This window comes from Onychostruthus taczanowskii, unplaced genomic scaffold (genome assembly GCF_017590055.1).
Source record: "Onychostruthus taczanowskii isolate IOZ18803 unplaced genomic scaffold, ASM1759005v1 scaffold106, whole genome shotgun sequence".
NCBI classification, from domain to species: Eukaryota; Metazoa; Chordata; class Aves; order Passeriformes; family Passeridae; genus Onychostruthus; species Onychostruthus taczanowskii.
Window position 1 is genome coordinate 1,503,703 of NW_024497186.1, and position 23,560 is coordinate 1,527,262.

The 23,560-nt window shown below is 44.4% G+C and overlaps 1 protein-coding gene across 3 annotated transcripts in view; it reads left to right on the forward strand.

Annotated features, from left to right (window-relative positions):
- The window catches only part of ARHGEF18 (Rho/Rac guanine nucleotide exchange factor 18), a 48,834-nt gene that overhangs the window by 10,455 nt on the left and 14,819 nt on the right, over positions 1–23,560 (forward strand). The window contains exons 10-19 of one of the 3 annotated variants that reach the window (XM_041414844.1): positions 481–655; positions 13,079–13,146; positions 14,687–14,750; positions 17,643–17,787; positions 18,539–18,651; positions 18,814–18,954; positions 19,432–19,682; positions 20,402–20,527; positions 21,737–21,854; positions 22,678–22,926. In XM_041414844.1, the coding sequence (XP_041270778.1) occupies positions 481–655; positions 13,079–13,146; positions 14,687–14,750; positions 17,643–17,787; positions 18,539–18,651; positions 18,814–18,954; positions 19,432–19,682; positions 20,402–20,527; positions 21,737–21,854; positions 22,678–22,926 (1,450 nt within the window). Of the gene's footprint in view, positions 1–480; positions 656–7,103; positions 7,179–13,078; positions 13,147–14,686; positions 14,751–17,642; positions 17,788–18,538; positions 18,652–18,813; positions 18,955–19,431; positions 19,683–20,401; positions 20,528–21,736; positions 21,855–22,677; positions 22,927–23,560 lie in introns of those variants that run through there. The other 2 variants (XM_041414826.1, XM_041414836.1) reach the window with 2 other exon arrangements.

Sequence of the window (23,560 nt, forward strand, 5' to 3'; positions counted from 1 at the left end):
ATTGTTAATTTCTTCAAGTAGAAAAGGAGATCTGATCATAGGGAACAGTTAGCTGGATTGCTTTGGGATGGCTGAGGCCTCTATGTTGGTCAGCAGATGCATTGTGCCTAAAGTAGTAGTAGTGTGTGGGACTGAGTGGTCCCTGAATTCCAATTCTCCTTGCTCCAGGGCATGTTCTGGATGCTCTTATGCTGCCCTGGCACTATTGTGCACAGCAAGAAGAGTGCCTTGGCTGGGTGACTGCCTGGATCACTCTGTGGCAGGAGGAGCCTGCAGAGGGACAGCCAAATGCGTCCTGCCCTTCATCACCAATGGACTTAGACTAGAGGGACTGGCCCAAGCCTTGGGAAGGCATTTGGGAAAAGAAGTGCCATCCCACTGTACCTGCTGCCCACCAGCTCTCTGCTCATTTGTACAGTGGGGAAAGGAATGTGGGCAGTGCAAGGCCTGTGACTGAGCTGTGTTCCTCTCTCCTTCCAGGGTAAGAACAAAGAGCAGCTCAAGGAGAGAGAGAAGGAAAAAGAGACAAAGGAGACAAAAGAGAGGTGTAAAGATATCAATGGGCACCAGCTTGTGCCAGGGGTTTTCTCCAGTTGCACCAGCTGCTCACTGTGTGCCAAACCTCTTGGGAATAAAAGTGGTCTGCAGTGCCTGAGTGAGTATGGCTGTCATTGCCTGGCTCTGCCCCAGCCTGTGCTCCCTGCCTGCCCTCCAGCCCAGGCTGTGCTCCTGCCTAAACCACCCCCTGGACTGCTCCACTTCTCTTCCTGCCTCAACTCCACCCCACCACTCTGCTTGGCCTGGCTTGGTTGTTTCTCCAAATAGTCTAAATGATCCCTGAATCTTGCCTGGCAATAATTTGTCCTCATTTTCTTTGGCCACTTGACCATTTCCTGCCCCTTTCCCCCAAGGAGGATTCTAGGTTAACTTTTCTTTTACTATTTTTTTTTATCATGAAGTTCTGCTTTGCCTGAACAAATATCCCAACTGCCTGAGTGTAGCTGGATTTTTAGGCTGTTTTTCAGAGCTGCAATGATGTCTCAGCTCAGCATCTGCCCATTGCATGGGCACAGGGATTTCTAGTGCATCCAAAATTTTACTCACTAACAAAAAGTTAAATGTTGCCTCCCAGGATGTGCATGGGTGCTTTTCAGCTCTAAGTAGTGCCAGCGTGCATGGGCCTCTGTGCTCCCACTGCATCCACTGTGGCATGGCTTTGGCTGAAAAACCCTGTCCCTCCTCTTTGGGGCAGGTACTCAGGGCACTGAAGAATGTTTTAATTCCCAAGGGATTGTCTGTGGGCAGAGAAAATTTTCTGGAAATGAAAGGATTGCTCTCTTTCTCCACCCTGTACCCTCAAGCAATGCTTGCTCTCTCAGAGGCTCTTAAGGTCAGTAAAACCTTTCTGGGACATAAAGGGACTGATTACCCTTGGACATGTATGGTGAGAAATATATTTTCCCTTCAGGGCAGCTGGAGGGAAACAGAAAAGGGGCACAGAGCTGGCTATTAGTGAACATTTTTCAGGCATCACAGCAAAAAGTAGGAAGCAGGGAGCTTAATAAGAGTTTTGTGGATATTTAGAGAGACCAGAAATTTAATGGAAGGAGGCTGAGTTGTGCCTTGTCATTCCTGTGTGAGGAATCTCCCATCCAGAGGCTCTGTTTGCAGTCCTGCATGCTGCTTTACAAAAATACCTTAACCTGGGAATATACAGGCAGCCCTTGATACTCATGAGCATGGAGCCATGCTCTGTATGGTCTTGGGAACTCTGAGGGCATTTAGTGGGAGTGATTCTCCTCTGGACAGCCCTATGGAGATCTGTGATTTGGAGCTGGAGCTAGCTGTTGAAATGAGAGTGTGGTTCAGCATGGCTTGTCCATCATAAATACACAGGGACTGTACATGAGTTATGGCAACTTTCACCTTGTTTTCCAGCCCTTCCATAAAGAATCTGTGTTCTGTCTTGTGAACGTTCAGGAGAAAAACTCCGAGGTGGCTGGGGCACTGGTTTGTGTTTGGGACTCTGTGACATCTCCTTTGGCTCTTGGCTGCCCAGGCTAACACAGGCGGCAGAGCAGCACAGCTTGTTTTGTAATGTTCCCTTTGCAGTGGCTTGAACTGAGGCTGAACAATTGGGCAGGGTTCTGAGATGTCTGTTAAAATTAATGGCCTGTCTGTGGTGAGAGATGGGCTGGGACTTGTGGTGTGACAGCTGATGGCCTGAGAGTGCCTATATTTGGATGATGCTGAGCTGAAACCTTTGTGAGCTGCTGCTGAGCTGGTAGTTGCTATCAGCAGCTCCCGTTACTGCAGCTCGGAGCAGTGTGTGGTCTCCTGACTGGTCCCTGATAGAGCTCTGGGACAGCAAGCTCCATGGCCACGGGGAAGCTGGAGCAGCAGGCCTACTTTTCAGAACTGTGAGCAGCTCCATCAGGCTCAGCCTGAGCCGTGGCTGCTGCCAGGATGTGAGGGCATTGGCAGCGCCTCTTGTTTTCTCCTCGTGGACTCTCATTTGACCATCCCCGCTCCTTGGCCCTCGGCCAGCCCTCGGCCCATCGCTGGTCAGGTGCTGCTGTTGCTGTTGTTGTCTCCGTGGTATTTTTAACTGCAGCACCACCACGTGGTCCAAGGCAAAACGGGCTCGTGGAAAACACAGGAAAAGATGGTGGTTAAAGCAAGGCATAAGCTGAAGGGGGAGAAAGGATGGGAGAATGATTGCAAGCCTGAGGTTTTTGCACTATCCAGCAGACACAAAAGGTCTGGTGACTTCCATGGCTGTGATGTCCTCTCGCTGGAAGAGCGAGAGCTCTTCTTATCAGAGATACCAACAGTAGGAGGAATTCTGCATTTAAGTCAGAACAAAAAACCATTGTTCTGCTAGAAACGTGTGTGAGCTGTGAAGGAAGTGGGCAGCTCGAATAGCCTGGTACATGGTAACTCATTTCCCTCTCCCACTGATTCCTCCCATCTATCATCACCCCACACAACACAGAGTCTCCCAGAGGAGAAGAAGGCTGTGCAATGTGTTGAGAGTAGAGATTCAGTCTCTGCAGCTCACAGATGTGCAGTTAGGAGCCTGGTAGGGATGAAAAACAAGGAGGAATGATTGCAGTCACAGGGATCTCGACAACAGTGGCCACCCAAACTCTGCCGTTACGTAAACTATGAGCTGTAAGTCCCGAGGTTTACTGTTCACCTGGAAATGGGAAAGCTCGTCTTGAGGCTTTGCTATCGTGGGTGGAGAAGGTTCTGTGCCTAAATTAATCCTCTCTTATAAACACGCTTCCAGAGTTTATGCAACAAGAATTAGATGAGTCCCAGGGAAGCCCTGACAGGAGGAGAGCTCTCCAAGCAGGCTGTGCCATGGAGGCGAGCCAGGGATATGCTGTGGAATACAGATGCAAGGAGGATTGCTTCCCTTGAGCTTGAGCACTGGGGTAGAGGTGGGACTTCTACATCTCCAGTTGAGAATCAATCTCTTACTTCATGGGAAAGACAGAGCCCACAGGGCCCCCACTGGGGTGACAGATTGACCATCCTCTTCCAAGGAAACCTATAGCTGTGACCAAAGTTTGGCAGGCTTCAGACAAACTCCTCTTCTTTAAGAGAAGGTGCTTGGTTTAATGAATCTTCCTGAACAATACAGGCTGTGCTGGACTGTCCACCTGTCCTAGGCTGACCCTTGCTGGCTGCTTCAGTGCACTGGCTGATCTCTAACTGGTTGCTGTAACAACTGGTCTCCAGGATTTATTTAAGGCACATTGTGAAAGAGGTTTGGAAAACCATTTCCTTTCTCACAACGAGAAAGGGAGAGGACACAGATTTCTGCAGCTTTTCAGGCAAACATCCTCCACCCATGGCCAAGGAGAGGCCAGAATAACTTTTGGTTTAGACCTGAAATTTGGGGTGAAATTCACCTTTCACTCGGCACTTGTGCCTGCAGGGTTTTGCTTTTGGATTCCCAGTGAATAAGCTAATAGGTGAAGGATAGTTTTGGCTTATGATAAGGAGGAATCACTTGATTTTCTATCCTGAAATTTCTGTTCACAGCCCATACAGAGTTCTGAGAAATCTGAAAAGCAGCAGACAACCCGGAACTTTGCATTTCCGTAGAGAGGCACAGCTGCCAAAAATCTTCTGTTTTGGGGGGGAAAAGGAGGTTTGGCTGCTGTAACATGATGACAGTGATAAATGGACTGGGAGTCCCACTTGGAAAAAACTATTGCTGACAGGAGTCCAAATAAACAGAGGCAAAACCAGAGCGGCTGCGTCGGGCTGTGGGTTAAGGTGGTTCTGAGCCAATGGAGCAGATCTGAAGCAAATGTGAAAGCGGCTGCAGCGCTGATTGCAGAGGAAACATTGATGGAGCTGTGTCCTGACACAGAGGTGGCTCAGCCAGCTCGAGAGAGCTTAGAAAAGGAAACCAAAGTACATCCTATTCTCAGTGCTTCTCCTTTTCTGCTTTTCACTTTCTTTTTCTTTCTGGGCAGTAGTACCTTGATCTGGAACATCTCCAAATGCTGCTCCTTCCATTCCCTGATAAAACTTCAAGATCTTGTATACTCGGGCTGACAAATGCATAAGGACAGTAATCAACCTGAGACACATTCAGCAAGAAACCTTTTGCTATTACAGAATTACACAGGATTAGACAGCTGGTACCCTTCTCTTCTTTGCAATCCAAACCCTAGCTCTAAGCTACAGAGTCTTGGAGCTGGCTGCTGTGCCAGATTTTGTGCTGATTTTGTGGCGATGCCCTGAGGCCGCACAAGCACAGCACGTTCTCTCCATGACAGCTGCAGTTGGGCAATCTGCAATGCTTTACTTTTATATTACAGCAGAGTATGAAGTTTGAAGTGCCTAAGGATTAATCAGTCACCAAGTGACAGCCAGCTGTTTACCACCAAACTGCTTTGTGTAATGATCATTTCTCTGTAGTGGTGACAGGCACCAATAAACAACTGGGACTGCAGTGTACTCAGTCCTGTAGAGAAGCAGCACAAAAGGGAACATTTTGGAAAAGCTTGCAACTATGAGATTAAGATAAAAATAAAATTGATTAAACAGGTGGCAGGGTGGAAACTAGAGATCACACTGGCCCCATGGCAGGATTTCATCACATCTGCAGCCCAAAAAGTGGCAGGTTCTTTCAAAGCAGCATGGGGAAAGATGCAGGGTAAATTTTGAGAGGGAAGTTTGTTTTGTAACTGTGTATGTTGTGTTTTCAAGCTCAACAGGCAAGTAAGATATGTGTGATTTAAAATACAGACAAACTTTCTATCAGTATTTTAAATCCTCAAAGTGAAATTGGGAGGGGAGGTTGGGTGGTGAGCTCTTCCCAGTTTTCCTGCCTGCACTGAATACTCCAGCAGCCCTGTGCTACCTCACTGGTATCAGGGAAAAGGTGTTTTTTTCCGGCAAGCAGTTTGGTTCTATGACTCAGTGCATGGATCTCCTGCTAGGGAAGATAATTCCCCTTTCCTCTCGTCATTTGTCTGTGCAGGGGTCACTGACAAAGGCCTGGGCAGGCACTGGCTGTTGAAAGGCAGATAGGGAAGCCAGCACCTGCCAACCCTCCAGGCACTGCAGCCTCTTCTTGGCAGGGTGTTCATAAACACTCCAGCACATTGGGACGGCAAATCCCACTGGGCTTTTAATAACAAATTGTGTATTTCAAGTCCCAGACGATGTGCAAAAACATATTGAGTGCCATGCTGAAGGTGTCACTGGGGTGCCACATCCCATCAGTTAGGGGCCTCCTTACTCTGGGGGTGGCCATGTGCCCTCCCTGAGGGGAAAGTGTGGGCTAATCGTGGCCATGTGCCCTGCCTGAGGGGAAAACGTGTGCTGGGGGGTGGGGGCATATGTCTTCCCTCAGAGAAGTCATGGGTTCTGGGCAGCCATGTGTCCTCCCTGTGTGGAAAGTGCAGGCTGAGGATGCTCATGGTATCCCTGAGGGGGACGTGCATGTTGGGGGCCCTGTGCCCTCCCTGAGGGAAAATGCAGTCTATGGGCGGCCACGCCATCCCTAAAGGAGGAAGGAGCAGGCAATGGATGGTTGTGTGCCTCCCTGAGGATGAAGCACAGACTGAAGATGCTCATGCCCTCTATGAGGGAGATGTGTGTTGAGGGCCCTGTGCCCTCCGTGCAGGAGAAAGGAGCAGCCTACGGGTGGCCATGTGCCCTCTCTGAAGGAAAGTAGGGTTGTGGGTGGCTCTGCTTCCCCTGGTGAAAAGCGCAGGGCTGGAAGGACTGCATGTCTTCCATGAGGGAAAAGGGCAGGTCAAGGGAGACGTGCCCTCCCTGAGGGGCAAGCAAGAGCTATGAGAGGCTCTGCCGTCCCTGAGGGGCAGGAGCAGCTGGAATGGCTGTCTCCTCCACGAGGGGAACGAGCGGGTCAAAGGATGGCATGGAGAGCCCCGCTTCACCCTGAGGAATGCCATCCCTCATGGAAGGTAGAGGCTATGGGTAGTCATACCCTTCCCAAAGGAAAACACAGGCTAAGGGTGGCCATGTGCCCACCCTGAGGGGAAAGTGTGGGTCAGGGCTGCGTGTACTCTTTCCAAGGGAAGGAGCAGGCTAAGGGTGGCCGTGTGGCCTAGGGGTGGCAGGGCTGCGGATGCTCATGGCGTCCCTGAGGGAAAAACACGGATATCTGTGTGCCCTCCTTGAGGGAAGCTATGGGCTAAGGATGCTCATGTCCGCTATGAAGGGTAAGAGCGGGATATGGATGGCCAGTGTCTCCCTTGAGGGAAAAGTGCAGGATTAAGGGTGTCCGTGTGCCCTCCCTGAGAGGAAAACACGGGTTAAGGGTGTCCGTGTGCCCTTCCTAAGAGGAAAACACGCGTTAAGGGTGTCCGTGTGCCCTTCCTAAGAGGAAAACCCGGGTTGAAGGCGTCCGTGTGCCCTCCCTGAGAGGAACGTGCGGACCGCGGCTGCTCTCCCTCAGGGGAAAGCGCGGGCTAGTGGTGTCCGTGTGCGCTCCCTGAGGGGAAGGCACAGTCCCAGCCGGTCCCTGCGCCCTCCCTGAGGGGCCGGGACCCTGCCCGGCCGTGCCGCGGCGCGCAGGCGCACCCTCATTCCCATTTTTCCTTCCGGGACACGGGGGCGTTTCCTGTTGCTGTGGCGGCGGCTCCCGGGACCGAGAGGGAACCGGCGGCTCCCCGGGGAGTCCGGTAAGAGACCGGGCTGTCAGCGCCCCCGCCGGCCCCTGGCTCCGCTCCCCCCCCGGCCCTAGCGAGTCCCCGAGCACCGGCACCCCCTCTCCGGGGCCGTGGCGCGGGGACCGCCCGGCCCCGGTCCCTGTGCGGGCAGCGGGGGCTCAGAGGGCTCCAAGGGGTCCCGGTGTTTGGCCGGGGCAGCGACTTAATCGTCGCTTTGTCCCAATCCCGCAGGTTTACAGCAATCCCGACCTGTGCAGCTCAGGGCTTCAGCTGCAGGACGGGAGGCAGCTTGAAAGATGCCGTGTTTATAGTAGAAAGCTCTTTCAAGGGCTGCGGAAGGAGTGAAAAATGTTGCTGTGTGCGGTAGGGAGGCGAGCGGCTGTAGCCTGTGTGAAACCGGCTCTCTTTATGCCACAGCTTGAGTCTGAGCATCCTTGTGATCATTGTATCCCTCACTTCGTCCTCTCGGTTATTACACACATTGTGTGTACTGGTGCTGCAGCGGTGAGAAAAGTCTGGGATTTGCGTGAAGAGACCTTAAATGCGTTAGGGAAAAAGTGGTGAAAACTTCCGTTTGTTCACAATTGCGAAGACTGACCCATTTTAAATATTCCACATCTCTGGCTCCTTGGGGAGAGGAGCGGGAGATGGTATCAGCTTAGCTTTTGTGTGCTGAAAGGAAACGCCAGCAGGAGCTAGGATGGATTTTGGAGGAGGAGCAGGGAAACAGGCAGTGATTCGAACAAACAGCTTTCTGAATGTTTCTGGTGCTATGTTTGGTTTTGCTGCTCTAATAAATAAGCATAATTTCTGAATATTATTTGAAGAGTTGGTGTGTCACCAAGAGAAAAAAAGGGCTTCTTAGTTGCTTTTCACTCCCCTCTTAAGAGAGTTTTATGACAGGCTTTTTTATTTGGCTGTTTTTGTTCAACTTTATAAAAGTAATAATTTCTCTTTGGCATGGTAAAATAAAAGAAACCCGTGCAACATGGCTCTCAGACAGGAGCCATCGGACACTGTGTGTTGTAGTTCCACCTACTGTTTACCTATGAAATATTTTAAATACCTTTTATGATTGTCATAGTTGCTGCTTCAGTTCTGTAGTGTAGACTGGGGGAAGGGTTCAGCGTGAGACAATTGAATTGAGACTCCTCTTTCTTTTAGCATAACATGCAGATTTTGCTTGGCAGTGCTTAAAAACCAGAAGTATCGGTTGTTTATGTGTTTCTGTGCCTAAAGAAAACCCTGTGGCCACCAGAATTTGTAGTGTTGGGAATCACAGATTCTCTCTCTGTTTCATCCAACTGATATTTTGACAATAAAACCAGATACAGTGAGCAAGTAATTATAGGTTGTTTTGGAGACAAAGAGGAATGCTCTAACAGGGAGGCTGAAACTTGATAATTTAGTGCTGTTGCTCTCTGGTGTGGACTGTCTCTGTTTCAGAATGTGAAGCATCTCATCTTCCTGTACCCTTCCAGTTTTTGGTTTCTGCCTCTGCGTAATTAGACAAGTGAGAAAACAAGTAAACACCGACCACTGGAGCCACTAGGACAAAGTTAAATCTGCTCCGAGTTCCTCAGGGTACCTGACCTGGATTTACCCGATACAGAAACTTCCTCATGTTCCAATGAAACTCCTCCTCTTTCCTGAGAAGTTTTATCACAGTCACTCTGCTTTTTCTGGAATGCTGTGGTGGTTTGAAATGTTTCTTGGCCGTTGTGTTGTGCATCTCTGTTTATAAATGCAGAGTTTATGTTCAGTGTTAATCATTCATATGAGGGTTGTTTCCTTTGTCAGTTCAAGAGGGAGGAGTTCCCTGTGTGGTGTAAGGGTGAGGAAGGAGGGAAGAGATTGTTTTTGATCCCCAAAGCATTGGACAGTTAAAAAGAGGAATGAAATATTAAAATTACTAATTTCACAAGGAAGCTATTTTGTCCTTGGCTCTTTTCAGCTGGTTGGATTTCGTAGGTGGTAAATATCCTTGAACTCCTTGTATCATTAGAAGCACTGTTAAAGTCTGTCCCTGTTTGAACTTAGCTGCTTTAAAGTGGTTTGTTTTTAATCTGTCATTTAAAAAATAAACAAAAATATCTTTGAGATAAAGAAAGTCAACAGTTGAATTTTAGATTAATCACAGCATTTTTGTCTGTGAGTTGTTGTTTGCAAATGGTCTTTTAAGAGTTATTTTATTGGGCAGTACCGTTCCAGACCAAAGGTCAGGGTCATAGTGCTCATAATGTCTGGTGACTCATAGATTTGTCCTGGAATCCAATTCTGGAAGACATTTATAGGACATTGGCAGTGTCTGATCCCCTGGAAGGTATTCCAGCTGGGGGAAAAAATATCTTTGCCTGCCCCTTTCCAGCCAGGTTTGTTGCAATCTGTGAATAGGGTGATGCTTTTGGGTGTTGTAATGGCTGTCCAATAAAATTCTACTAGGCTGTAAATTGCTTTCTGTGAGCCATTGGGAAAACATCTCATTAGTCAGGAAAATGTTTTTTATTATACCAGATTATAAATTCATTACCCTCAGCCATGAACAGGATCTTTTCTAATGTTTATGAGCCTTTTAGTCTTAAACATTTCTTTTCTGGTTGGTCCTTGCTTTAGTCACTCATTAGGTCATCTTTGGCACAGGTCCCTGCAAAATGCTTCAAGTGAGTGACAGTCGCTGTAGTAAGCAGATCTGGGATGATGGGATGCTCCCAAAATTTTCAACCTTAATTCCAAACCTGTTGATTAAAGCCCAGGAACAAGCCTGGTGGGTTTGCTGAGTTTCCAGGTGCTGAATGGTTCAGGTGCTCTGGTACCCTCAGCTGCAGTAGTGGTGCTGCCGTCCCCATCCAGTCAAGGTGACCCAAATCCTTGGTCCTTCTCTGTGTACTGGCACTTTGGTGTTGGCAGCACTGGTTAGAGCTGCAGCCCTTCTGCACAGGCTGTATCAAGATGAAATCCTTTGGAGGGTCTATTTTTCTCTGCCAAATTAATCTTCTTGCTGTTTTGTGAGTGATTGAGGGAGGAGAAGACAAGGAAGAGCCTGGCTGCAGTCCTCTGAGTTTTTATCTCTGCCTTTCTCAGGAATATCTTCTGTGCCTCTCTGATTTGGGAAGACCTTGCTGACATAACTGTCCTTTTTTTTTTTTTTTTTTTTTTTTTTTTTGCCCCTTCCCTCCTTTTTTCACTTTAAAAAAACAAAAGTTTGGCTCATCCTCTTGCCAATATTTCTTTTTTTTTTTTTTTTTTTTTTTTTTTGGGACCTTCCCAAGTTCTTGATCTGAATAAGACCAAATGCTACTGATGGTGAATGCAAAAAGAAATTTTTTGTCAGTTTGAGTTTACTGATGCTTTACTCTGGATGACTGAAAAAGATAGAAATCTGGTATTTCTATACAGCAGTTAGAGATCTCTTATTTCTCTACACCTGTAAAGAACCCTTCATGTGTATTTCTGCTCTTAAACATCAGCCTCCATGTGTGCAGGTTCCTGTCCCTTCTTTGCTTTGTCCTTCATTCTTCTCTTTGCTGTTTTTTTTCACCCCTGCAGTTCTCTGATACCATTTTCAGAGAGGCTTAATAAGAATGCAGAGTAATAGTAATAAATGCAGAAATCTTACATGCATAAAAAGGAAACCAGTCACTGGCATTCAGAAGCTCCTTCTCATCCTGAATTAGAGTGGCCTTCCCTCAGCACTGCAAAACTGTTGAATAGAAGAAGATGGAGCATGTTTTAGAAATGAAGTATGCTTATAAAACAGTCTTCTAGCAGGTTTCAGATTTCTCTTATGTGGGCAAAATAATGCCACTTCGAAATCATTAAGTAAATGCATTTCAAATAGTCTCACAGAGAGTCAGGTCCTTGGATTCAGCTGCAGTTTCCTGCGGCTTTTCTGTAGCATTTTCCTGTTTTCTAGTATGTTCTCCACTGTTGTGTAAAGAACCTTTCAGCAGTGGAGGGAAGTCATACACAGCACTATTAGATATGTCAGCTGATTAAGTGAAAAATGCCTACTGAGAGCTCCACAAGCTGTTATCTTTAACAGAGCAAGGGCATGATTTTAAAATTGAAATATGTTTTTAAGTGAGATCCCTTTTACAGTTACCTTAACAAGGAACCCAAGCTTTTCAAGTGGAATTGCTCTTACTAATCATTGATAAAGAATTACTGAATGTAATCACTGAAAATGGGTAAATGTTGGGGAATATGAATATCTAGATGAAATTTGATGTTTCTAGATGATTATATTACAGGATTCTAGGTGAGTTTTGTGGGTTTCAGGACCATGTGGGAAGGCAGTGGCTGTAGGAACCTCGGACATCCATGGGGCTGCCTGTTCTGCCCTGGAGGGAGCCCATCTGTGAGCAGCCCTTGAAGCCAGCCCAGCCTGACGTCATGGAGAATTTTCTCTATTTCCTTTTGTGCGGTGATTTTTGTCCTACAGTTCGTTTCTTTGTCTCAGGAGAAAAGGGATTTCCATTGTCAACTACTTGTTTGTTGTTGAGGCATGTCTTTTTACAAGCTCTTCATTCCCTCGTGGTAGGTGGAGGCCTTATCATTGCTGAAATAATGAATATATTTGTTGTTCTCTACACAGTTTTAATAGGTGATAATTTTGATACATTTTTCTCCTGCATTTGCAGAGGCACATACATTTGAAATTAGATGTGGTGCCTTTTGGTTTGTGGCGTGGGGTGTGATAGCAGTAGGACTATCCCAAATAAGAGAAACTGTGGGAGGTGGTAGTTTTTGTGGAGGTTTTTTTTGTGTGTGGCAAGTACTTGGGAGCAGAGCTCTGCACTTCATTTCCCACGCTTGGGAAAGTTGTATAACATGTGAGCATCTTGCAGGTCTGCGCACTCAGTCTTTCTTTCAGTCTTGTTTTTATATCTTTATTAATTTATTTCTGTTTAAAGCCAAGTAAGTATTCGGGTCCTGTTCTCTGGCTTTTGCTGAAATTATGGAAAACACAAGTGAGCATCTCTCTGGGTTAGCCAGGAGCCTTCAAGCAGATCCCCAGTCCTGGCGCCAGGCGGGGGTGGTTCTGAAGGGACCTTAAATAGTTTTTCCTCTGTGCTTTAAACATAAACTGGCTTTTCTCTAGCAGATATGGCGTTCATCTTTCCAGTTTTGTTCTATTTCTCTTTTAACAGGCCTGTCTGGCAAAAGGCAAATCCTGGTGTCATTTACTGAGTTGTTGGTGTCCTGCTTTGCTTTTGATGAAGGATCTTGTTTTATAGATGGGCAGAAAGGCTGCAAAAAATATTTGGCAGTATCAGTTTCCCTTCCTGTTTTCTCAATAAATAGTTATCAGGAGGTAAAAAAAAGGAATTGGATTTTATTATGCTAGTAATAGTTTTATGGCTTTTGGGTGAGAGGGCTGCTTTGGTTCCTATATCTGGGAACAATTCCTTTGTGCAGCTGGAAGGGTGGTAATGCTGTGGTGCTGGTACTGCTCTGATGATTCTGGAGGGTGTTTTGATCTTTAATTTACTGTAGTTACTGCAGCTCCCAGCAACAGTCCGTGCAGAAAGGCACCTGTTCCTGTGGAGCCAAAGAATTGCTGCCCCCTTGACTGGTGTCAGTTCTGGATGGAGAGACATGGAAATGGGCTTGTGAAGATGAGGAAAGCTGTGCTCCACTGAGTGGAGGTTGGGCAGAAAACTGCTCGTGCATTCCAGAGTGGCTCCTGGTTCTTGCGTGTGTGAATTGCACTCAGTGGTGCAGTCTTACTGAAAAAACTCAAGGGTTTGGTGTAAAATCAAGACCAGAACGGGCACAACAAGGATGCTTGCCATGACACCCGAGCTTACTCTGCACCTCTTCCAAAATTAAGATCCTTTGTGTGCCATTATTCCTTTCCCTAGAGAGGAAAGAAGAATAATTAAGACTCTTTTTTTGTGTGTGCGTTTCAGACTGTGCAGTGAATGTCCACAAGAACTGCAGGAGTTTGCTGACTGAATGCAGCAGCATCAGACCCAAGGTGGGCTTTAACATTTGTTCTTTTATAATAACAAGGCTTGACATGACAAGTTTAATTTATGTGAGTGGTTTAATTTACATCAGTACAGAATCTTGCCCTACATCTTTGAGGCATCGAGTAGTTATTAACTTGTTATTATAGTAATTAATGATAATGTATGGAGGGAAAATAAAGTGAAATGTTTTATTGCTATACTGTGAATTCCTTAGCCTGTATCCCAGAACTGTGACTAACCCTAAAAGTACTCTTTGGGGAATGTTATAAACTTTTTGGGCAATATAATTGAATTATATGGTACCTTTAAATGTTGTGCCATCTCAGAGCTGATGGGACAGCATGAGGGGTGGAGGGGAATTTGGTTGTAACAGTTACATTTTATTTCTAAGCTGGAAAATGCAGAATAAGTGATTTCGTTTGGGAACTGTGATGAACTTGGTCTTGCTATGCTGTTTACTTTTTTATCTCTGTCACCATGGTGCCTGTGATTGCATGTAAGGTCACAGGTTATTTCACATAGATGTCTATCTGTTGGGTTTTTTGTTCTGGTATTGGTTTTGAAAATCATTTCCTCCTCCTTATAACTAATAATACTTGAGGGAGTTTTAGTTTGTTTTAACCTGCAAGTGCTGATGATTTCAGAGACTGATAGCAGATTAGGGAGTACTGTGATGAGGGAAAAGAGAGAGCAGAGCAGCTCAGACCTGAGCAATTAGAGGTTAGAGGAAGTGTGTTCAGCCATTGGTGATATAGAATGTAACTCTTCTGAGGGCAGAAATGTTCTTGTGGGGGTTTTGATATATAATTTTAAGCATCTCAGGGCATTGTGAATTTTCTTTTTAAAACGAAAACTTCTTTTGCTCTGATGCTTTCATTTCCACTCTTCACCACCACCCAAAACTTCATGGTTGAATCAGCCCTGACAAACCACTCCTGAAGAGAGTAGAGAGGGAGTGGTGGCACAAAATGGGGTGAAGAATTCAGTCAGAAATGGGAACCCCAAAGGGAAGCTCCCCAAAAGCCATTTGTTATAGCCTGTATTATTTATTGATTTTATTTCTTTGTATCTTTACTAACTTGTATCTCAATGGTTTTTAACATCCTAGTGTTGCAAGAAGGATGAAGTTTAGCAAAGATTACCAAAGATGCAATTTGAAAGGGACAGTCTGAATTTTGGTTGAAAGGGGCTGGATTAGTTTAGTCAGTATTGCTAGGAACTAAACTACAGCAAAGTGAAGGCTGTCAACCTGAAGGGATTGCTTTCATCTCATAAATTATTGTCATAGCTTTAATTCAGCTGTAGTTTCAGTTTTGGTTCTATTTCAGCCTGATTTGTACTTTGTTGAATTTAATACAAAGTGTTAATGTCTCTGTGTCATTTGTCTGACACATGAAAAAATCAAAGCTGTTATTGTGTTAAATCTTTTATGTTCTCAGTGAACATCTTCACTTACAGTTAATGTTATAGGATAGAAAAAATCTGATTCATTTTGGACTGAAAGTTTGGTCTGGATGTGTAAGAATATTGTATTTTTTCCTGTAGCAGAAAGATTTGCAACACAGACCTTCTGGATCTCCACAAAGTTCGCCCCAGTGCATTTCCCCAGGTTTGTACTAAAGAATGATTTCTGTGCTCAAGGCTTATCTGTTCAATTGCATTTTTTTTCCTTTAATATGTTTTAAAGGCTATACACGGTGTGTTATTGAAGTATAGAGAAGGTCTCTTTTAATAAGATGGTTTCATTTTTTTTTCTATTGGGAATGGCTTAGAGGCTCCTAGCAATCTCCTGTGTGTTTTTATCTTTTTATCTTTTTATTTTTCTTTATACCTTCTTGCTGTGTAACCTCAAAATATCATGGTGAAAAGGGATCAATAAGCTCGTTTTTCATTGATTGTCTATTCTCTGGCCTCTGAAAAGACTAGAACTGTGAACTTTGTTTTACATCAGATTTTCATAATTGTCTATTTAAAACTTGCCTGCAGCTAGTGGTTGCTAGAAATCTCTAAGACAAGCTAGCACTAATGGTCTAAACATAAATCTTTGTTGAAACAAAATGAGGAAAAAGGATCTGGGAGGAAAAAAAATAAGAAGAAAGAGCATCTGTACTGCAGCATAGGCTTTGAAATATCTTTTTGCTCTTGGAAAAGACCATCCCAGTCACAGGTGTATTAAATGGCATTTTAATTTCACAAGATGTTGCAAGGTCTGCATTAACAGAGCAGGTGAGTGTCAAACACAGCTGACTTGGATGTCTGAGCATCACTCTGGGTGTTTTCAGGTACCATTTGCATTGCAAGGTGTCTTCTTCATTAAATGACTCTTCCCAAGAGGCAGCACGGGGGATAATTGTTCTAAGGAGATAAGTGGCTGTTTGCATTACCCAGAATGGATCTGTGCATTTAGGAGAAAGTGCAGAGACTAAAATAGGAAGCAAGGGCTGATGAAAACGGGAGAAGTTGTCTGTAGGGCTGGTCTGTGTGAGGGGAGCAGCGATCGATGTGGGCACAGCAGTGTGCAGACAGTGCTAATTGAACTCAGAAAATGGCTTGTGGGCCGTGCAGGCTCTGCTAGGCAGACAGTACTCATTTTCCTCAGACAAAAGCAGAAGCTGGAAATTAAAGGAACAGCTAATAGCCTGGGCATTGTGTGTTGTTAGCCACAGCATAACGCTGCAGACTGCGGTGCCTAGCAAAAAACCCAAAGATATTGTCTCAATGTAGAAGAAAAATTAATTTTTAGAGAGGTATAAACTGTGTTGTGTGTCCCCATCCCTGTCCCCTTGTTTTGCCTCTGGAGATTTTTAGGTCTGGCCTATCCTTGTGTAACAGGACTTTATGTTCCTGGCTTGTAGAGCACAGAAAGAGAACTTGATGGCCAATAATTTCAATATTTCTCCAAATGGAAACACAGGGACATTGGTTATTAAGCCTTTGTTTAAGAAATCTGACTGGGCAGATCTTTCAGATATTTAATTAGTCTCCTTTTGGGGCTTGGAGGGGATGGAAAGGACTCAGTTTACCCAGTTTGTTGTAGACTGACAATATACTGTGTGTGTAGCCAGGAGGTTTCAAACCCAAACAGGTTTTGGGAAAGGTATTTTCAGCAGGAAAAGATGTGGTGATATAATTTCTATTAAATGTCATTGATGAGACCTCCCCTGCAGCCCCAAAACAATTCTTCTGTCAATGAAGATGAAATGAGAGACAAGCAGGTATAGAGCAGGGATATTAAAAAATGTGGAAAAACCTGTTTCATGACAAGAACCACAAATGTCTTGATTTAACTGTGCTTCACTGAGAAGGCAGAAGTGGAGAGAGAATTACTAATGAAGGTACACTAAGGAGAGCAGGCTGATAAAGGGGAACTTCTAGGGCTGTGTGGACACAAGTGTTTTTACTAGAAAAGTGATGCATAAGCCTTATCTGGGAACTGGAGACCCCCTTGAACTGCTTCAGCAGCAGCCCCTGGTCCTGGAGCAGCCTCCTGGACACAGGACTGGGAGAGGAGCTGGGTCTGTCCCTGCAGTGACAGAGCCCTGGCTTCAGGGATCCCTGAGATCCCACTCCCATGTCCTTAAAAGCTCTTTGAAAAAGGGCAGCTACAGACCTTGTCAGGGATCAATTCTAAAGATTGTCTGGCTGAGTATTCGTCTTTGACTTCCCTGAAGTTCCTTTTTTAAAAGGATGTATTTTGTCTCCTGTTCCCTATCATTTATTACAGACATTAGTACTAAATAATTGTATCCATTTTTTATAAGTCTATTACAGGCTTCCACATATTGTGTAATAGTGATTAAAGTTTCAAATATCTTTCCAGTTCACAGTCTGTCTAGATTTAAAAAGCATTAAAAAGCTGCACTATTAAAATTAAATTTAGCTCAGGTATCTATTATGTGCAGTGTGTGTGCATGCAGATATAAATTGCTGTGAGCAGTAAGCATTGCAAAGAACTTGTGGGTTTTTTTTCTGTGATCTCTGATTTTTCTTGTTTGCCATGAAATGTTCTGTGCCCTTATACGGTGGGGTGTGAATAATTGTGTGTAGGTTCTGGTGTTTTACTAAAGGAGAAGATACTTTGCAATTTCCACACTAAATGGGCACAGTAGGGACCAATTTCCTGCACTTCAGACCTGCTGATTTAGCCAATACAGTAAGTTAAGTGGCAGCTTTACATTTCTAGAAGGATCACAGGTAGTATAAAAACAGAGCATCTCTGGGGCCACTTTACTGTGCCAGGTCTGAGGGCAGCCAGTGGTGAGCATGGGGAATACAAATTCAAAAAGCAGCGGCAGAAGCAATGCGATTCCAGCTCACCCCGAGCTGTCTTTTTGTGGTTCCTTTTCAAGAAAATGGAATGAGAATGTTTTTTTGGACAATGAGCTCCTGACATCCAAGATCCTGTCAGTTCTCCGTCCGCATTCCGAGCGAGGGCTGAGAGCAGGCGAGCTGCAGTGCACGCCTCATTTTCTGAGTACCAATTCCATTTTTGCCTCTTTAGCCACTTCTCTGAAGGAGCAGCCCCGAAGTCTTCTCCTGGGAGCGGATGGCACCCCAGCACTGTCCCGGAACCTCGGGATGACTATCGCCCAAAGAGGACATTCCCAGCCTTCACTGAACACTGCTGGAGCTGTTAATAAATTTGGGTGAGTAAAATGCTTCTCTTCTAATCCACTGGCTTCAGATGTCCCCCACCTCCCCAGTGTGAAAAATGAGAGCTCACGTTGTGTTTTCAAGCTCAAAAGAGTTTTATTGAGCTTTTAATTCTGAACGTTTTTTCCCTGACCAATGCTTATTTTTTCCTTTTTTTTTTTGTCTTTAGTCCTTCTGTCCTGTGTCACAAAAGATATTGTTTAAAATAGTGCAGTATTTGAGTGTTTCTGCCTCGATTATGGTTTTCATGGATGTATTTGTCTTGAGAACTGCTGTGAAATTCAGTGATCTTGTCTGAGTTCAGCTGTTCTAGGTTGGGCTGGTGCTGGCTGGTGTAGGAGGCAGCAGTGTTTTAAATTGCTGAATACCTTCATTAAAATAGTAGGCAAACTCAAGGCTATCTGCTGTTTTAAGTAGCTATTTATTTTGATGTGCCCCAGTTATACTCCCTTCCCAGTGAAAGTGCCCTTTGTACTCTGAACTGGCTGTGGCTTGTCACCAGGTGATGTCCTTGTAAACTGTCATACCAGAAGTTACAAGCTTTGCTCATGCTGCTCTAATTAAACTGCAGTATTTCAGCGTTGGAGTTGCTAAATTGATTTAACTGTTTAAAGAGTGCAGTGATATCTTTTATTTGTTTATTGTAAGATAATCACACTATAGTTTAGGGAAGATGCTTGTTGAAGAAGTTGGATTTTTTAATTTTATTTTAATTGTTCTGGTCTAATTTCTTTGGCCATTTAGGCTAATTTCAGGAGACATGGATGAAGGGGATTCAGGCTTTGTAAAATTTAAGCAGACTTCAGATGACGTTATCTCGCTTGCACCTTCAACAGCAGACTCCATTTTTCTGGAAGGTATGGAATTTCTGTGCTTTTCAGGATTGTTACGCAACTTCTCTCACGGGTTTGAAAGGAGCATTGAGATGTTTTTCCTCTTGTTATTGTCACTGATGGTACACAGGGATATGGTGAGAAACAGTTTAATCATTATTGAAATTGAGTGTGCTTTTGGTCTAGATGCATATTCTGTGTCCCTCCGGAGTGAAATAGAAACAGATGCTCATGAGTTTGAGGCAGAGTCTTGGAGTGTTGCAGTGGAGCAGCCTTATGCAAAAAGGCAAAGGAAAGACATTATAAAAAGGCAAGATGTCATTTATGGTAAGAGTATTTGTTATTCTTAAAACTTTTTGTGTTTCATAGTGCTACTGTTGTGAAACAAAGCAGAAATCATTTTTGTTGGTTCCCATTTTGACTTGTGCTTGAAAACTAAAACTGAGTGAAGGTTTTCAAGTCTGTTACTTGCATTTATGTGTGTAATTCTCTGTGTGAATGCCTTTAAGCATCCCTTGGGTTTCAGCAGGGCTCTGTAAGCAGCAAAGGCCAGCTGTACAATTAGGGAGCAGCTCAGCTGCCACTGGGAGATGTCCTTAAATAAGTAGGGTCAGTCACTGCTGGGACATTAGCAAGGCAAATTTAAGAGCTTCACATGAGTGATGCAAGACTGTAGTGAAGAAGATGATCATGGCTTTCAGAGTCTGCTTTTATGTGTCCCTGCTCACTGCACAGCATATAAGTGACTTTTGATTTTATTTCTGATTTATTTTTGATTTTATTTCTGTATTTCGTCTTGCCCAGAACTAATGCAGACTGAAATGCACCACGTTAGGACACTGAAAATAATGCTGAAGGTGTACTCCAAAGCCATGAGAGAGGAGCTGCAGTTCTCAAATGCAGTCATCAACAAGCTCTTTCCCTGTGTGGATGAGCTGCTGGAGATGCATGGGCAATTCCTGCTCCAGCTGAAGGAGAGACGAAAGGAATCCTTGGAAGAAGGCAGTGACCGAAATTATATAATCCAGAACATTGGAGACCTCTTGGTAAAACAGGTGTGAATTGAATCCTACCAATGATGTTGACACTATAAAGCTTCTAAAAAGCCACCTGTGAGGGTAAAGTTATGTGATGCAAAGATTAATTTTATCATGGGTTTATGGTTCTCTTCCCAGTTAATGTGGGAGCATGACTCCCAGGGATATATCTAGTCACAAGTAACATGAAATGGTCATTAAATGTTCTTTGGGCATGCAGATATATATCTTGTGGGATATGTGACTTGTTTGGTTCTATTTTTCATCTATTCCAAGAGTAAGGTAACATATTCCTAGTGTCCATTCCAGACTTGGCTCTCCTTCAGATAAAGTCAAACTTATTCATTCTGATCTTTTAAAAATACAGTCAGGATCATTTGAACTCGTGGGAGTTTTAGCACCATTCTGGCATGGAGTGGATGCAACAATTTCTATCATATAGCATGACCTTTTTTTTTTTTGCCCTTCAACTTTTACAGTTCATAGACTACTTTTTAAGTGCAGAGATCCAGAAATCCTTTTTAAAAATTCTCATAATTGCAACCATCATTTAATATTTGGTTATCTTGTGGTATTCCATGCCCTCACATGTCACACTGCATAAATCTCTCATTTCTGGTACAGAAGAAATTGAAATACAGGAGAAATTATTTAGAACCATGTTAGACCTGGAATTTATAGTGGAGGTAGGTTTACTCTGAATGATTAATGTCTTTCATTCTTCTATTTCCAATTAGTTTTCAGGTGAAAACGGGGAGAGAATGAAAGAAAAATATGGTGTGTTCTGTTGTGGACACAATGAAGCTGTTAGCCATTACAAAGACCTGCTCCAAAGCAATAAGAAGTTCCAAAACTTAATAAAGGTAAACAGTAACCAGTTGTCTCCTATTCTGACTATGCAAAATGTACCTCACTGCTTTGGGCTTTGTTTTGTACTTGAAGATTCCTCAAATGTGATGAGGAGGGTTAACAGGGTTAGAGATATATTCTCATTATTTGATGGTTTGTGAGCTTCTTGTATTTTAAATCTTTTGAGCTACAAGGAGACAAAACCACAATTAGGAAGTGTTACATTTGAGGCAGGCTCTTGAGAGCACCCAGGACTGGAGAATAGAGTATTTGTTCAATTCAGGGCTCTGTCCTGCTGTGTGGCCATCAGGATAAATTGGTTTGTTAATAAATTAAATCAATGATAAATGCTGTTGATGAGCTGCTGTAGAAAAAGCATGGACTCTTAGTCAGGTTTTGCTCACGCCATCATCTTTCCAAAGGCAGAAGATTGGCTCCAGGGTGGTTTGCTGCACTCTCTAACGTGCAGTTAAAAGGAAGGGCTGAAAAGACACAGCCCAAGTGGAAGCTGTAACCTGAATCTCAGGTGGCTTTGCAGAGGCCTAAATATTCTCATTTTCCAGTCACCAGTAAGTGATACTGTGTGAACTTTCCAGCTTAGCTCTGTACTTACAGCTGGTCTCAGCCAGGTGCCTTTAAAGTGAGAGCCCTTCACTTCCAAGGAACTAAATAAGTGACCAGAGTTTAAAACATGCAGCTGCAGTCCTTGTAGAGGAAGATCTTGGTACTGTGTTCTCCAGCTGCCAGGTGTGTGCTGTACCTGCAGTCAGACTAACTGGTGCTTTACAGTCTTCCCTTTCTAATCAGGAATATGTTTCTGTAGGCAGGCTATTGGGGAGCATACAGTGGTAAAATAAACACCTAATTCCTTCATTATTGATCTGATTTGACTGGTAGGTGGTTGGGTCTGATTTTAAAACCACAGAACTTTTCTATGTGATCAGTTAGCAACAGGCATTCAAACAGTTCAGATTTGGAAGTTTCCCTAATTGACTCCACATTTAGTTAACAGTAGTTGAAAAGAGTGCCTAGATATTTTCCAGTAATAAAGGCAATTTTTTGAATGCTATCAGGAGTTTTGCTTTAGTAGAAGAGTGTGCAGCCAATTTCATGGTGCTGTGTCTACTGTGCAGAAGTGTTTTGGGGCAGAAGGCATGTGAATGGAGAGGGAGTTAGAAGAGCACCATGCACAGAGGGCGTGACGAGTTTCTCCTGTTTTCTAGAAAATTGGGAACTGTTCCATCGTGAGGAGGCTGGGTGTTCAGGAGTGCATCCTCCTGGTCACCCAGCGCATCACCAAGTACCCGGTCCTGGTGGAGCGGATCATTCAGAACACAGAAGGTGGGATGGTTCCTCACAGTTGTCTGTTGGTCCTTTTTCTGCCATGTTTTGCATGTTCTAACCTCAGACAGGCTGTTACCTGCTTGCTCACTTCTCTGTTGGCTGATGATGCCAGATCAGTCTCACCTCAGAGGGTCAAGACAATCACAGAATGGTTTGGGTTGGAAGGGACCTTGAAGTTCATCACATTCTGCCCCCTGCCATGGGCAGGGACACCTGCCACTATCCCAGGTTGCTCCAAGCCCCACCCAGCCTGGCCTTGGACACTTCAGGGGCCCAGGGGCAGCCACAGCTGCTCTAGGCACCCTGTGCCAGGGCCTGCCCACCCTCACAGTGGGGAATTTCTTCCCAATATCCCATCCATCCCTGCCCTTCTTTAGCTTAAAGCTTATTCCCCTTGTCCTGTCAATCCAGGTCCTTGTTAAATAGTCTCTCTCCATCTTTCCTGTAGGCTCCCTTCAGGCCACACTTAGATCACTCTGAAATTTCTCTTCTCCCGGCTGAACAATCCCAATTCTCCCAGCCTCTCCTCAGAGGAGAAGAGAAGCATTTAAAGTCTGCAGCCACAAACCCATAGTAGTTAAACCTGTTGGTTCATTAGCTTTTCAGAGCTTTTGGTTATTATATTTTATTTTTAAATAAATAAAATTTTAATAAAATAAAATTTTGTAATAAAATTTTAAAATCTATTTTTAAATTAATTTTTTTTTCTTAGAAAATACAGTTAGGTGTTCAGGAACCCTTATGCTAAAATACACTTGGATGGCTCATGTCTTGTATTGCAGAGTTGAAAATGTGGCTGTCTGCTTCTCTTTTCCCTTAGCTGGAACTAGAGATTACGAAGAGCTGATCCAGGCCCTTGGTTTAATTAAGGACACCATCACCCATGTAGATGCCATGGTAAACGAGTGCGAGAAGGGGCAGCGACTCAAGGAGATCATGCACAAAATGGAGCTGAAATCATCTGGGAAATGCAAGAATGGGCTTTTGTTCAGGAAGGATGACATGGGCCAGAGGCGGCTCCTCCTGGATGGGATGCTGTACTGGAAAGCTGCATCAGGGCGGCTCAAAGGTACAGCACCAGCAAGGGCAAAGACACAACTGGGAAACAAGATTTATGTTGGATTTTTTTTTTAGTAACTGTTTATTACTGATCGATTGGGTATAAAATAAGATGACAATAACCTGCTTGTTTAATAGGATATTGGAGGAAATAGCACTTGTTCTATTCTTGGCATGTCCAATAAGCATCTCTATAATAGTGCATGATAAGTTCCTTATGCTGTTTGCTTATTATCTGGCTGGTCTGCTTCCCAATTCAAGAGGGAAGTCTTCAGATGGATGACAAAGCTTTGAGTCATCCTGACTTAGTCTCCTGTGGAAAGGCATTATCTTGTGCGAGCTCTGCTTCACACTTTGCAAAACCTGTGTCATGTCAGCCGCATGACACTTAATTCTGCATTTGCCAGAAAATCAAAGTAGTGGCCATCAGGGAATATTTGAGCAGCTTCAAGTGTTCAAGGAGAAGCTTCAGTGGCACAGAAAGTGCAGCCAGGAGTAGGTGGGACCCTGAATGGCTGCAGTTCCAGAAGAATCTGCTGTTGAGGGAGATGTGTTCCCTCTGGAGTGCTGGAGCCTGTGTGTAGGATGTGTGTGTGGGTGTTCTCAAGCTTTAAATGGGCTCTGTTTAGATCAGCTGGTGCTGC